The sequence below is a fragment of the Urocitellus parryii genome, chromosome 6 (genome assembly GCF_045843805.1).
Source record: "Urocitellus parryii isolate mUroPar1 chromosome 6, mUroPar1.hap1, whole genome shotgun sequence".
Taxonomy (NCBI): Eukaryota; Metazoa; Chordata; class Mammalia; order Rodentia; family Sciuridae; genus Urocitellus; species Urocitellus parryii.
Genome location: NC_135536.1, coordinates 28,226,684 through 28,243,032, shown reverse-complemented (window position 1 = coordinate 28,243,032; position 16,349 = coordinate 28,226,684). Strand labels below are relative to the sequence as shown.

Here is a 16,349-nt window from a genome sequence, read left to right as displayed (position 1 = left end):
CCTTATACTTCGTCCCGCCCAAGGAAGTAAAAATCGTTTTCTGATTGGCCTGGTTCCTTCATGCGTTTTATTTCCGGTTCAGAGGGCACGATTGAAGCCCCACGGGATTGGAGGACTCTGCTCCGGAAGCACTACCTAAGGCGGGTCTTACCGGGCACTAGGTATGGTTGCCCGGGTCAGCGTCATGGCTGCCCGGCTGTCAAGGACCGGGTGGGCTATTGCATTTGCAGCTACACGCAGAAGCCCGCTGATTTCCTGCCGGAGGTGTTCCGGTGTCTCGGCAGACACAGTGTACGATGTAGTGGTGTCGGGCGGAGGCCTCGTGGGTGCTGCCATGGCCTGTGCCTTGGGTAAGGGCTGCGGACAGTGTGAACCACCGCACTGTGCCCAAAGGCTGAGTGTCTCGGACATTGTGGTCCATTCCCTCCTCTCCTAGAAGAGTCCCAGGCCCCCAGGAATGCGTTTGGTGTATCAGGGATGGTAGAGTCGAAAGTGAGAGGGGCCTTAAGAGTCACTCCGACTAGTGGGGAACAACTACCAGGGTTATTTAGGTATGGACACAGTGGGAGGTCATCTCGTGTACTAACTTTGGCGGGTGTTTTTGTTTCTTTGTTTTAAAGACAAACAACTTTATTTTGGTGTAATTCAAATGCCATAATGCCCACTCACTTAGCTTAATGGTTTGTTTGTTTGTTTTTGGTTTTGGTGTTGTTATTTTAAAATTTTTTTTTAGATGTGTGGACCTTTATTTTATTCATTTTGAGAATTGAACCCAGTGCCTAACACATGCTAGGCGAGCTCTACCACTAAGCCACAGCCTCAGCCCCTGTTTTTTTTTTTTTTTTTTAATTTATCTTTATTTTGTTCACTTACTTTTATGTGGTGCTGTGGATTGAACCCAGTGCCTCACACGTGAGAGGCAAGCGCTTTACCGCTGAGCCACACCACAGCCTCCAGCTTAATAGTTTTTATTGTATTCGCAGAGTTGTGTATCCATCACTATAGTTAAGTTTTATAACATTTTCATTATCCTAAGGGAAAAAAAAAGAAAGAAAAGAAAAAAATACCTGGAACTCTTAGCAGTCACTCGGCGTTTCCCCCCATCCCTCAGCCCTAAGCAACCACTCGCCTACTTTTGTCTCTATATAGATTTTTCTTATATGTAGGGAAATTATATGTAGATTAAATTAAATTATATGTAGACAGTTATATGTGGATGGAATTTACTTAATGTTTTCAAGGTTAATCTGTTGTAGCTTGTATCAGTATCCCATTCCTTTTGAGGCTGAGTAATAGTATTGTTTGTTTATGCCACATTTTGTTTATTTTCATTTATCAATCGATGGACATTCTCACTGCTGACACATTACAGATAGTGCTATTATGAATATTTTGTGTAAAAGCTTTTGTGTGCATGTATTTTTGGTTATCTTGAGTCTATTCCTACTAGTGGAATTGCTGAATAATGATAACTTTGTTTAATGTTTTGAAGAATTGCCAGACTTTTCCATTGGAAACACTACACTAGGGTTCCAGTTTCTCCAGGTCCTAGGTAGCACTTGTTATTGTCTTTTTATTTATCAGCTATCTTAGTGGATGTAAAGAGGTTTTAGTTTATATTTATCTAATGACTAGTAATATTGAGTATTTTCATATGCTTACTGGCCATGTGTTATCTTCTTTGGAGAAATGATTATTCAGATCCTTTGGTTTTTGTTTGTTTATTTGTGGTTCTTGGTTTTGAACCTAAGATCTCAGTGCATGCTAGGCAAGCATTCTACCACTGAGCTGCAGACCCCAGCCTTACCTTTTGTTTATAATTGGGCCATTTTTTTTTAATTGAATTGTAAGAGTTCTTTTGTATATTCTGGGCACAAATCCTTCATCAGGTATAAGATTTGCAAATATTTTGTTCTAGTTTGTTGTCTTTTTAAAAAACTTGCTTGATAATATTCTTTGAAGCACAAGCATTTTGTTTTGTTTTTTTTTTTAATCTGTTTATTTATTTGTTATGGTACTTGGGGTTAAACTCAGGACCCTGAGCATGCTGAGCAAATGCTGCACCACTGAACTACATCCTCAGCCCCATTTTCAAGTGTTGATGCAGTCCAGTTTATCAGTCCTTCATCAGTTGTGCTTTTGGTGTTATAACTAAGAAATTATTGCATAGCCCCAAGATTTACTCCCATTTTTTTTTTCCTAGAAGTTTTAGGGCTTATAGCAGTCTGTGATCTACTTTTGAGTTGAATTTTGTGTATCCTGTGAGGTTAGGACTATGCATTTACATGTGTAATTTAAAGTGCTCCATTACATTGTGAAACAGATATTATTTGCATATTTATGTGAAAAATATGCTTAGTAAGATCAAATAAAGACCAGAGTCTCATAGCCAGGCAGTACCAGAATTAGAATTCAACCCAGGCCACCAAATTCCAAATGTATTGCTTTTAACAACTTATGGTGGCTTTCAGAAATTGGATTTGAGTCTTCTAGCCTCAGAAATGAGAGGTTACCAATAGTGTGAAAGCCTTTTTTGACTTCAGCATCATGGATGACAGCCACATCTTCCCTAATAGGGTTCCTCCTATAAAGAATCTATGAGAACTAGTGCTTTCTTTGTATATGAGCTAATGGGCTGGAACCCCAAAGTAATTTTTAAAACATGGGGTGTGATGGTGCACACCTGTAATCTCAGTGGCTCAGGAGTTTGAGGCAAGAGGATTGCAAGTTTAAAGCCAGCCTCAGCAATTTAGCGAGGCCCTAAGCAATTTATCAAGATCCTGTCTCAAAATAAAAAGTAAAAAGGGCTAGGATGTAGCTCAGTGGCAAAGTGTCCCTGGGTTCAATCCCCAGTACAACAAACAAACAAAACATAGTATCAATTATTGAGCACTTGCTTGGGACAGGCATCTTTTTGATTATTTTGTATATATTTTAACTTAATCCTTATAATAATCCCAATTGTAGATTGTGCAGATAAGTTCAGAAAGATTAAGTAACTTGCACCCAAGGGTGAATAATTAGATATACAGCACTTTGGGAACAGAAAAAACTTTCTGGCAGGTGTAAGTATGTATCCTTGCTCTCAGACAGTCATTTTGGTTGTGCCTATTGGTAAATGAGTTAAAATATAAAATCCTGGGTCTCAGGCTTCAGTGCATATAAGAAGCACCTAGGTTTTTATTATTGTTTCTTAGATTTTGAATAACTCGGGCAAAGATACAAAATTCAGAAGGTACAAATATGGGCTATTGGTATGAAATGTATAAATCAAGACTTGTATTTTTTTGTTAGCCATCAAGATCTCCTCAAAGGTGATCATTGTTAGCAGTGTACAGAATTATAATTTTAAAATAAAGGTACCAGATTCTGCTTCCAATGACTCTGACTCAGTTTGTCATGCTGGGCCAGCAAGCCTATATTTTAAACAAATACCCCAGGAGCTGGGTTTGGTAGCTTAGCAATTTTGGAGGCTAAGGCAGGATGCTCAGGCAGGAGGATTGCAGATTTGAGGCCAATCAATTTGAGCAAGGCCCTACACAATTTAGTGAGACTTTGTCTCAAAATTAAAAAGGGCTGGGGATATAGCTAACTGGTAAAGTGCCTCTGAGTTCATCTACACCCCCCCCCACACACACACACACAAAAAAAAGTAGAAAATGGGGTTGGGATTGTGGCTCAGTGGTAGAGCACTTGCCTAGGATGTGTGAGGCACTGGGTTCGATTCTCAGCACCTCATATAAATAAATAAAGGTCCATTGACAACTAAAAAAACATTTTTTAAAAAGTAAAAATTGTCTAGTTAGCTTTTAATATTTCCCCATAAGTTTATGATGTTTTCTGTTTTAATCAGCTGTTTTGTTGTTGTGACCAAAAGACCTGCCAATTTTAAGCAATTTATTTGGGGCTCACAGTTTCAGAGGTCTCAGTTCATAGATGGCCAACTCCATTGCTCTGGGTCCAAGAGGTGAGGCAGAACATCAAGGTAGAAGGATATGATGAGGAAGGCAACTCAGGACATGACAGTCAGTCAGCAGAGAGAGTTCCCTCACACCAGGGACAGAGGTGTACACTGAAGGCACACCTCCAATGACTCAGCTCCTCCATCCACATCTCATCTGCCTACATTTTACCACCCAGTTAATCCTTATCCGGAGACTAAGGTACTGATTACGTTAAAATTTGACACGATTCATTTTCCTCTAAACTTTCTTGCATGGTCTCACATACATGATCATGAGTTTGGAGGGACACCTCAGAATTAAACCTTTTCTTAAAGGCTTGAAACAACTTTATTTCCCTCTTATATTAATTGAGTTCAGGAATAGTCCTGTATAGTTTGTTTAGGGATTTTTTGTTGTTGGGGGGGGGGGCGTTTGGTACTGGAGATTGAACACATGGACACTTAACCACTGAGTCATATTCCCAGCCCCCCCCCCTTTTAAAAATGTTTTATTTTGAGACAAGGTCTCACTGAGTTACTGAGGCTGGCTTTGAACTTGTGATCCTACTGCCTCAGCCTCCTGAACCACTGGGGCCATCAGCCCTGGCTCCAATCCCTTTTTTATTATTTCTGCCAATGTTTTAGTATTAGATTTGTAGGCACAATTGATGGATCTCTGGTTACCTTTTCATTTTTATAAACTCTGATTTGATTTAATCTTGTGAGTTCTGTTTGTTTACTCTATTTTTCTATTAAACAGGATTTTTCTTTCCTTTTTTTTTTTTTTTTTTTGTGTGTGTGTGTGTGTGGTACAGGGGATTGAACTCAGGGCTTCACATATGCTTGAGATGTACAGTACCATATTGTTATCTCCCACTAGGCTAACCCTCCAGGCCAGGAGTTGTCATTTTTAGTGACATAATAGTCTCAAGATTGGAAATATGAGATATCTAAACACGTTTATATTTTTCACTTCATTCTTCCTTTCTGGAAAATCCTATTGCTAGTTTTATATTTTGTAATTTGCTTCTTTGTACACGGCATGTAGTGAACTTTATCTAGAGAAGTCTGGCAGTTTGAATGAGGTAGTTCTTCTGACTAAAGTGGTGAAATATGTTATACTTAGGAGTTTTATGTTACATGAGAAATGTCCTTTGAGAAATTTTGTATTCTAAGTCCTAAAGAATTAATCTTTTGGGCTGGGACTGGTGCTCAATGGTAAAGTACTAGCATGTGTGAGGCACTGGGTTCGATCCTTAGCACCACAAAAATTAATAAAATAAAGGTATAGTGTCCATCTACAACTAAAACAATATTTTTTTAAAAATATTTTTTAAGATTTTTTATTTATCTTTTATGTTTAATTTTTACCCAGTAATGGGTATTGAACCCAGTGGTTCTATACCACTGAAATATTCCCATCCTTTTTTTTTTTTTTAAACAGGGTTGCACTAGATTGTGGATGCTGGCCTCAAACTTGGAATCCTTCTGCTTCATCAAGTCACTGGGATTATAGGCATGTGCTATTGCACCTGGCTTAAATTTATTTTTAACTGAAACAAAAACATTAAAATTGCACACATTGGGGCTGAGGTTGTGGCTCAGTGGTAGAGCGCACGAGTGCCTTGCACATCTGAGGCACTGGGTTTGAGCCTCAGCACCACATAAAAATAAATAAAGGTATTGTGTCCATCTACAACTAAAAAAATGTTTTTAAAAAGTTGCATATACTAATGGTATACCATGTAATATTTTTTCCATGTAATGTTTTGATGTATATATACTTGCTTGATTATTTAAATCAGGTTAAACATTTGTCTACCCAAACATTTATCATTTCTTTATTGTGAAAACATTCAAAATGCTCTCTTCTAGCTTTTTGAAGTGTACAGTAAGTACATTATATCTATAGTCATACTACTGTGCAATTACATTTTTGACTTTTTAAAAATCATATGAAATGTTTTTGTTTGTTTTAGGACATGATATCCACTTCCGTGATAAAAAAATCCTGTTGCTGGAAGCAGGTCCAAAGAGAGTTCTGGAGAAGTTGTCAGAAACGTACAGCAACAGAGTCAGCTCCATTTCCCCTGGCTCTGCAACCCTTCTCAGTAGTGAGTAGAACTTTTCTCACAGGTCCAACCTCCTTTCCCCTTCAGCCTTCCAGTAGCCCCATAGGACAGTCACCAAAGCATCTATGGAGAGGGATCTCACTGTGGGTAGGGAGCGGGAGGTGAGCTTGGCAGTCTAGGGCATAATCAGAGATGAAGTTGTCAGTGTAACAACTCCCAGTCTGAGGAAGCTATCCTTGAGACATGAGGCTCCATTATGTGGACTTGGTATGTGAAGTTAGGTCGTTACGGTAGGACTGAATCTATGTGAACTATCTGATCATTCACTCTGCATTCCCAGAGTCAGTCCTCAAGTAGACTAGGGAGTCTGTATGCTAAATGTTTTGGGGTATAGATGAACGTATATGCATATAGAACCAGTTAGCATCTCTCTTTAGGTCTCTTGCAGACATCCTGTCTAAAACCACCCTTCCTAAAAGTAAACTCTTCACTCATGAGGGAGCCCCTTATACTGCTTTGTTTTTCTTCATAGCACTTACCTGACATTATATTGTGTTTTTTGTGGTCCATCTCCAATTGGATTGTCAGCTGCAGAAGGCAGGGACTTTGGCTTTCTACTTTCTGCTAAGTACCTAGATTTATAATGGTACATAGTAGATGTTCAGTAAATATTTCTTTGCCACAAATCGTTAGAAAATAAAAAATGACCTTTAAATATTTATGATTTTACCTAGATTATAAAAAATAACAATATGAATTTGGTTTTCCTTATTCCCCCTACTTTAATGTGATTTACCTTTTGGGCCTTTTTTCACGCTGTACAATCTGGAACTGGGGAACAGCTTAGCTCCTAGAAACAAACAGGGTAGGGGCAGAGAGGATGTTTTTCTGTTATTGGACAATACTGAAGACCACCTCTTATTTAACAGGACAAAAGGGACAAAAGGGAGTGCAGGAGCCAGGTTCCTGTTGGATCTTTTCTTTTGTAGATCTGTAGATCCTTTCTCTTGTAGGTTTTGGTGCTTGGGATCATATCTGCAACATGAGATACAGAGCTTTTCGGCGAATGCAGGTACTTCCTTTTCCTTTTTCACTTTTGGCAATATGTCTTTGTCTCTCGGATATTAAGATGTTGGAGTCCACGCTCTCTAGGTGTTCTGAGAACGTGGGAAGAATCAGACAAAGCTCACATTCAGTCTAAGGAAGTGGGAGAAGCATTGCTCACAATCTTCTCACCTTGTATCTCCTGCCAGAGAGGCTGACAATTTTTAATTTCTTCTTCTGCCACTTAAGAAATTATCAGTTTCTGTTTGGAGTCTGTTTCCTTCACCTTGGTTTTAATGCAGACTATCCTTTTATGTTTCCAGGTGTGGGATGCGTGCTCAGAGGCCTTGATAATGTTCGATAAGGATAATTTAGATGACATGGGCTATATAGTGGAGAACGATGTCATCATGCATGCTCTTACTAAGCAGCTGGAGGCTGTGTCTGGTGAGGCACCATCTTGTCCATCTTCCATTTTCTCTGGGAATTGAGCTGCCTTAGGACTTACTGGGAGAAAAGATCCCTTTTATAGATTCGTAATTTCTATAGCAATGAAATCCTCTGATGTTTATCTCAGGGTTGTTCTTTTCCCTTTCTTTGGTACTGGGAATTGAAATCAGGTGGTTTACCACTGAGCTAAAAAGGTTTACCAAACCTTTTTTCCCCCCAGGGTTTGAACTCCGAGGCACTTAACCACTAAGCCATATCTCCATCTCTCCCCATTTTTTTTTTTTTTAATATCTTATTTAGAGACAGGGTCTTGCCAAGTTGCTCAGGGTCTTGCTAAATTTCTAAGGCTGGCTTTGAACTCATGATCCTCCTGCCTCAGCCTCCTGAGCCACTGGGATTACAGGCCTGAAACATGTCCAGCCCCCAATTTTTTTTTATTTTTTAATTTTTTAGTTGTAGATGGACACAATACCTTTTTTTATTTGTTTTGTTTTTAAGTGGTGCTGAGGATCAAACTCAGTGCCTCACATGTGTGAGGCAAGCACTCTACCACTGAGCCACAGCTCCAGCCCACCAAACTTTTTTATCTTATGTTTTTTTAAAATTTTGAGACAGAATCTCACTAAGTTTCTAAGGCTGGCTTCAAATTTGTGATCCTCCTGCCTCAGCCTTCTGAGACACTGGGATTATAAGAAAACATGCCTGGGTTTCTTTTTTTTAAACAGCTTTATTCTTAAACAATTTATATGTCATAAATTCTCCCATTTTAACTGTACAGTTCAACTTTAGGTGTATTTATATAGAGTATACCACTGTCACCACAATATTATTTTAGAACATTTTCATCACCTAAAGGAAATCTCATGCTGGTTAAAAGTAGTGCACATCTAGAATCTGAGCAATTTGGTTAGCTGTAAGGAGGTTGCAAGTTCTAGGCCAGCCTCAGCTATTTTACAAGAGCCTCAGCAACCTTAGCAAGATCCTGTCTCAAAAAAAAAATAATAATAATAATAATAAAGGACTGGTGATGTAGCTCAGTGGTAAAGCAATCTTGGGTTTCAGTCCCCAGAACAAAAAAAAAGAAAAGAAGGAAGGAAATCTTTTACCAATTTTAATCATCCTTCATTCCCAGCCCTAGTCCCTGGCAGCCACTAATCTGCTTTCCATCTCAAGATTAGCCTATATTGGATAATTCATATATGTGAAATTTTACAATTTGTATTAATTTGATTCAAGAGTTTGTTTTTTCACCTAGCTCTTATTTTTACAGTACTGGTGTTTGAATCCAGGGGTGCTCTACCACTGAGCTATATCCCCAGCCCTTATTTTTTATTTTGAGACAGGGTCTAAGTTACCCAGGCTGGCCTTGAACTTGTGAACCTCCTGTTTCAATCTTCCGAGTAGCTGGGATTACAGGTGTGCACCCAGCTTCACTGAGCATATTTTTGAAATTCATCCATGTTGTAGCATGTATCAATGTTCATCCCCTTTTATTGCCAAGTAGTATTCCATAGTGTAAATATAACAAATTTTGTTTTTTCATATATTATTTGATGGATATTTAGATTGTTTCCACTTTTTGGCATCTGTGAATAGTATGATGAATATTTTTGTTTACAAATTTTTGTGTGGAAATATGTTTTTATTTCTCTAGTGTGGATACACGTAAGTGGAATTGCTGAGTCATATATTCTGCACTTAACATTTTCAGAAGCTGCCAAACTATTTATAGAGGCTGCACCATTTCACTTTCTTACAAATTTAAAGATTCCATTTCTTCACATTCTTGACATCCTACTTATTTTCTTTATTAAAAAAATTATTGGGGCTGGGGTTATGGCTAGTGGTAGAGCGCTTGCCTAGCATGTGTGAGGCACGGGTTCAATTCTCAGTACCACAAATAAAAATAAGTAAAGATCCATTGACAACTAAAAAATATTTTTTAAAAATTATAGCCTTTCTGGGGCTGGGGATGTGGCTCAAGCGGTAGCGCACTCGCCTGGCATGCGTACAGCCTGGGTTCGATCCTCAGCACTACATACAAACAAAGATGTTGTGTCTGCCGAAAACTAAAAAATAAATATTAAAAAATAATTCTCTCTCTCAAAAAAAATATAGCCATCCTATTGAATATAAAATGATATCTCTTATAATTTTGATGGTATTTCCCTATTATGAGTAATAATGTTGAACATCATTCTGTGTGCTTAATTTGTCTTTGAAGAAATATCTGTTCAAAAATTTTTGCCACACCTATAATCCCAGCGGTTTGGGAGGCAGGAAGATCACAAGTTGAAAGCCAGCCTCAGCAACTCAGTGAGGTCCTTCCTAAGCAATTCAGAATGACCCTGTCTCTAAATAAAATATAAAAAAGGGGTGTGGGTGCGACTCAAAAGTGCCCCTGGGTTCAATCCCTGGTACCCCCCAAAAATAAAAAGTTACCCATTTTTAAATTGGATTATTTGTATTTTTGTTCTCAAGTTGTAGTTCTTTATATACTCTGAATACAAATTTCTTGTCAGATCTATGATTTGCATATGTACATATATGTGAGAGAGGATTCAGAAACAATTTAAATGCTTTTTGATATAGGATACTTGACCACCATCTAGCTTTGAAAAATAATTTAGGGCTGGGGATGTAGCTCAGTGGTAGAATGCTTGCCTAGTATGCATGAGACCTTGGGTTTGATCCTCAGCACTGCAAAAAGAAAAGAAAAGAAAATCCCCTTTTAAGCTATTATGAGGTACACTATTATTGTTTACCCTACTGTCAGTAGCACACAAGAACTTATTTTTTTTTTCATCTAACTGTGATTTAATACTCAGTGAACAACCTAGAGCACATTGTTTTTATGAACAACAAAAAAATTATTTCTAGGGGGAAGAAAAATCTTTTTGTTTTAGTCTGTTGCATTCCTACCCCGCCTGCTCTGCCATCATAGGTGGGCTCATTTAGGTATAGAGTGAAACTATAAGAAAGAGAAGAGAGCCTCCTGTGAAAATTCAGAGAGAGCTTAAATGCCTTTCTTCTTTTTTTTTACACTGAGTCATCCCTGTGGCTTCTGTTATTTATCCACTTTTAGACTGTAGCATGATTACTTGAGTTACTTTCATTTTTTAAGTTACTTCTTAGATCTTATTTGGCAGTAAATGACAAGATATCCTGTCCTGGGACCTTGCTTTAGATTTAGATATGGCTTTTCCCTCAGCCCTTTGGCCTGCTTTTCTAATATTTTGTTTTTTTCCCTTTTGACCTTCCCAGACCGAGTGACTGTGCTGTACAGGAGCAAAGCTGTTGGCTACACCTGGCCTGGTCCATTTTCCATGGCAGACTCCAGCCCGTGGGTCCATATTACCCTAGGTGATGGCAGCACCCTCCAGACAAAATTGTTGGTAGTTGAAGATTCTTATTTTGCCAGGGGTCTTGCATGGCTACATCTTATCCTGCATTCTAGGACCTCTAGTTTTAGACCTAAACCATAGATTAATTTTGGGCAAGGCTGTTGGTTATATAATGACCAGTAAAGTACTCATTCAAGGCAGCCCAAGTTAAGATGATCTTATAAATCCTGTACAGGAAGCAATCTCAGGTTATTTTAGGTCATGAAATGAAGAATAGAAGGATAGCTGGGCCTCACAGAGATAAGAACCAGAGTGCCAGAGTTGAAGCTCTTCTTGCCCTCTGAGGAGTCACATTGTCATTCATCTTTCAGCTCTCTGCTTTTCTCCCTCATTTCCTCTCACCAGCTTTACCTTTTACAATTCTGGTGCTTGACCTCTTGTTCAAATATCAAATATCAAGAGAACCTGGCTTATTATCAATTTGTCCAGCTGGTTGGCAAATATTTGCCCTGACAAATATCAATTTGTTCAGGTATAGCTGGCACCTCTCGGGTCAGATGTCCACTTTGGCTCCATTAGCTGATGCTGAAGTCACTGTAGAGCTGCCCTTCTAGGGCAGTGAGTGAAACAGGCCTGATGAAAAGCTTCCTGCTGGGCTGGGGATGTGGCTCAAGCGGTAGCACCCTCGCCTGGCATTCGTGTGGCCCGGGTTCGATCCTTAGCACCACATACAAACAAAGATGTTGTGTCCCCTGAAAACTAAAAAATAAAATATTTAAAAAAAAAAAAAAAAGCTTCCTGTCACAGGTGGGCTGCCAGCAGTTGGAACTAGAGAAAACTCAAGGCAAAAGAGAGACTTTTGGAGCAGTTGGTTTATGAGGAGGTTGTAAAACTTAGCAGACTCTTGTCTCCAAGTAGATTGGTGCTGATGGTTACAACTCAGGAGTACGGCAGGCTGCTGGAATCCAGAATGTTAGTTGGAACTATGACCAGTCTGCTGTCGTGGCTACTCTCCATTTATCAGAGGTGAGATCTGGAGCTGCTATCTGGAAACCCTGCTCATAGACACTGGGTATTCATAAGAACCTTTCCCCTCTGTTGCAGGCCACAGAAAACAATGTAGCCTGGCAGAGATTTCTTCCCTCTGGGCCTATTGCTCTGCTCCCGGTAAGAGGTCCTCTGGCCAATCTGCTCAAAAGCAAGCCTTCATTTCTAGGATTTCTCTTTCTCTCAGCCTTTTCTCTGGTTTTAGAGGAATATGCCTTAGCTCATGTTGCTACACTTTCTTATTTTCCTTTATGCTTGAGAGTCCCTCAAGTTCAGAAGTTTTAGCCTTAGTATGGGTGTCCTTCTTTTGACACAGCTCTCGGAAACCCTGAGTTCCTTGGTCTGGTCGACATCCCATGACCATGCTGCGGAGCTAGTAAGCATGGATGAGGAAGAGTTTGTGGATGCCATTAACTCTGCCTTTGTGAGTACCAATATGTCCAGCTGACGATGTGTTGCAGAGGTGGATTCAGAGGGTGGTTTTAAGTAAGGAAAAAGGACTAACCAAGCAGCTGCCTCCTTGTAACTGTAAATGGCTGGTAGGATTATGTGGAGCAGGGCATGTAGGGGAATGCAAAAAAAAATAACGACAGTGCTACTTTTCTGAGGGTTGTGTATGCTCTTATGTTGACTAAAACAGTTGCCTAGGTGGTTACCATTGCATTTTTTTTAAGCCATAGAATTTTCATAATTTTGAACAATTCTACTTGGTCCCAAGTATCTACACTTTTGAAACCCAATGAATAAAAGTATTCCCAGGGAGGGGCTGAGCACATTTCAACATAGTTTAAGAGTAAGCTTTGACCAGGCATGGTGGCACATGTCTGTAATCCCAGTGACTTGGGAGGCTAAGACAGGAGGATCACAAGTTCAAAGCCAGCCTCAGCACTTAGCAGGCCCTGTCTCAAAATAAAAAATAAAAAGGGCTGAGGGTGTTAACTGACAGGATAAGTGCCTCGGGTTCAATCCCTAATACCAAAAAAAAAAAAAAGGAGAGAGAGAGAAAGTAAGCTTTGTAAGCAGGTTTTGATGGCACATGCCTATTATCCAAGAAATTCAGGATGCCTAGACAGAAGGATTGAAAATTCAAGGCCACCCTCATCAATTTAGTGTGAGGCCCTCAGCAACTTAGCAAGACCCTGTCTCAAAAAAGAGTGGTCTTTGGAGCTGGGGTTGTGGCTCAGTGGTAGGGCATTTGCCTGGCATGTGTGAGGCACTGGGTTTAACTCTCAGCACCGTATATAAGTAAATGAATAAAATAAAGGTCCATCAAAATAAGAGTGGTCTTTGTAGAAAGATATGAGTTCCATACTGTTTCTATTTGTTGATCTCATTAAAAAAAAAAGAAAAACAGAAATAGTACCAGCATAACTCCACATCATGTACAACCACAAAAATGGGAAGTTATACTCCATGTATATATGTCAGAATACATTCTATTGTCATGTATAACTAATAAGAACAAATTTTAAAAAAACTTTTAAAAACCCAGAAATGGAGTTACCAATTTGTCAGGACTGAATAATGACATTTAAAATGAGTGAATTGGGCAAGGGAAATGGCATGGGGTAAACTACTTGCCTAGCATGAGTGAGGCCCAGGGTTCAATTCCCAGCAGCACCACAAAAAATAAAAGTCAAATAAAATGAGAGAATTTATGTAAAATGCTTGGAACATACATAGTTCATTGTAGGTACTCAACAAACAATAATCACTGTTCTGAAGTAAGCACAGCCTGTAGATAATATAGGCAAGAATGTTGTTGGAGCTTATATTCCACATCTGAATTTACTAATAGTAACAATTGGTAAGATTTATTGAATGCATAATGTGTGCCATGTACTAGGATAGTGTTAACACATACTTATTTAACTCAGTAAATCTTTAATGTGGGTACTACTATTATCCTCATTTAGAGAAATTTAGAACTTGTCAGAGATCACACATCTACTGACAAAAATGAGTTCTACAATCAGACTGGCCCTTAGAAGCTGTTTTAACCAAGCCTACTACCTCACTAAAGAGTTCACACTGAAGAATTTAAACCCACTGCTCTGCAGTATCAATAAGAATAAAAGGAAATTGGAACCAGGGTTGTGACTCAGTGGTAGAGCGCTTGCCTAGCATGTGTGAGGCACTGGGTTCGATCCCCGGCACCACATAAAAATAAATAAAATAAAGGTATTGGGTCCATCTATGACTAAAAAAAAAATATTAAAAAAAGAATAAAAAGGAACTAAATTTACTGAAGTGGATTCCAGGATAAATGGTAACTGCTCCCCCTGCAGGTCATTTAGTATATATTCCTAGCACAGCCCTCACACCTTTGTAGTACATTCATCCAACAACTGTGAGCACCTTCTATCTAGCAGACACTGGAGACAGAGGCAGAAGCAACAGTCCCTGTTTCAGGAATCTAGTAGTCAAGTGAAGACAAAATACATGAGTGATGACCTCAGTATGGAGATAGTATACATAGGATGCTGTGGGAGAACACACAGAGATGTTTTGGGGGGGTGTTACAAAAAGAGGTGGCATCTTCTGATGTTCTGCTGAAGAGATGGGAGGACATTCTAAGCAGAGAAGAGTCCTGGAGAGAAGAAGATACTGTAGAAGGAGCTACACTGCAGCTGGTGCGACATTATTGAGGATGGGGACTAGCAAAGGGTGTAGCTTAGAGGTAGGCAGGGGCCAGCTCAGGAGCTCTTTGGCCTGATTCTAAAACCTGTGCATTTAAGGGGCTTGTCACTCATGTTCAAGATCAATTTAGGCATGTTCGGTAGCATTACCCTTAGCTTTGGCTATAAAAAAAGATTTCCTTGTTCAATTTTTAATTCCCTGCTAGTCACTGATCAAATTTCTTGTTTGTTTGTTTGTTTATGTGGCTGATACTGCTCAGTGGAGTGATGCAAACCACGTGGACTTCATTGATTCAGCTGGGACCATGTTACAATATGTTGTCACCCTTCTGAAGCCCACTAAGGTCTCAGCTCGCCAGCTACCCCCAAGTGTAGCAAAGGTGGATGCAAAAAGCAGAGTCCTCTTTCCTCTGGGGTTGGGACATGCTGCTGAGTATGTCCGGCCTCGGGTGGCACTCATTGGGTAAGAGCAACAGAGCAGGGTGTCTCTCCTTTCTCACCATGCTTCTGGAGGCCATACTTGAATGCTGCTCTGTTCTTAGGGACGCAGCCCACAGAGTCCACCCGCTTGCAGGACAAGGTGTCAACATGGGCTTTGGGGATATCTCCAGCTTGGTCCATCATCTCAGTACTGCAGCCTTCAATGGGAAAGACTTAGGTAAGTTTCCGGTATCCAGAGGTCACATAATTACAGATCACAGCCCCAAAATGGCCCCCAAGAGCAAAATAGGGTAGACAAACATGTATCTGGTTTGATAGGAGAGGAAAGAAACCTTTATTAGATGAGTGGTTTAACCTTTCCTTTTTCCTTCAGGTTCTATGAGCCACCTTGCAGGTTATGAAACAGACAGACAGCGCCACAACACTGCTCTTTTGGCTGCCACAGACTTACTGAAAAGACTGTATTCCACCAGAGCCGTTCCACTTGTGCTGCTCAGGACGTGGGGTTTGCAGGCCACTAATGCAATGTCTCCACTCAAAGTAAGAGGCCACTTGGGGCTCTCCAAGATTCTTGGTCACTGAGGAGGGATTTGCACACAACTCTTAAATTTCTTTAGTTTTCATGAGTAACCTTTGTTATCTGTATGTGTCTTCCTTCCATACTGGCTATGTGCAGGAGTACTTGCTGGACTTGTTGTCACTGAGGTGCAACAAGCCTAAACAGCAACTCGATATGGTACAGGATGGGCTTAAGCACAGCAACAGGGAATTGTAACGATGAAGTTGTTTCAGCTCCTCTTGCTGTTTGGCCAGCTTATCACCTGAAACACTTCCATTTAAAAATATTTTCATTTATTTTTAAGCTGGAAGAAAGCAGGAATTCTTCTTAGGAGGAGGGAACTTTTGCTAAATTTTTGCTGTAACACCTTGGGTATTTCATTTTGAACTATTTTCCTGGCTTGCCTTTCCACCTTCAGATGCCAGACGATTGCTCATGTTGTTTCATTTTTCTCCAGGAACAGATTATGGCCTTTGCCAGCAAATGAGCGATATTCTTCTGGAGATTATGTTGTTGAAAGAAGATCCTACCCTGCAACCACCACATACATTTTCAAGATTTGATTTAATAAATTTACTTTTATTCACTGAGAAAGGACTTGCAGACAATTCTAAATTTCTTTAATTTAGAATTAAATTAACATTAGAATTCTTTTCTCTTTTACTTATGCTTAATGGGCCTATGGAACCCAAAAATGAGGAATAAGTTGCTATGAGAAAGGAATATTAATTAAGCCAAGGAGGGGAAAAAAACCCTACAAGACTATTACGAGTTGCTTGAAGAGAGATTTTTATTACTAAAAGAAAAATC

At 39.6% G+C, this 16,349-nt stretch overlaps 1 protein-coding gene across 2 annotated transcripts; it reads left to right on the top strand.

Moving 5' to 3' along the window:
* The first annotated feature begins 150 nt into the window (after window positions 1-150).
* Window positions 151-16,122, top strand: Coq6 (coenzyme Q6, monooxygenase). 2 transcript variants are annotated; one of them, XM_026401293.1, is made up of 12 exons: window positions 151-350; window positions 5,923-6,057; window positions 7,029-7,087; window positions 7,383-7,506; window positions 10,774-10,904; window positions 11,772-11,879; window positions 11,958-12,020; window positions 12,217-12,324; window positions 14,800-15,002; window positions 15,082-15,197; window positions 15,354-15,520; window positions 15,997-16,122. In XM_026401293.1, the coding sequence occupies exons 1-12, from the start codon at window positions 164-166 to the stop codon at window positions 16,024-16,026; spliced, it is 1,431 nt and encodes a 476-aa protein (XP_026257078.1). In that variant the 5' UTR covers window positions 151-163; the 3' UTR covers window positions 16,027-16,122. The 2 variants fall into 2 exon arrangements, with proteins under 2 accessions (XP_026257078.1, XP_077655667.1); XM_077799541.1 differs by lacking the exons at window positions 151-350; window positions 7,029-7,087.
* The last annotated feature ends 227 nt before the right edge of the window (window positions 16,123-16,349 follow it).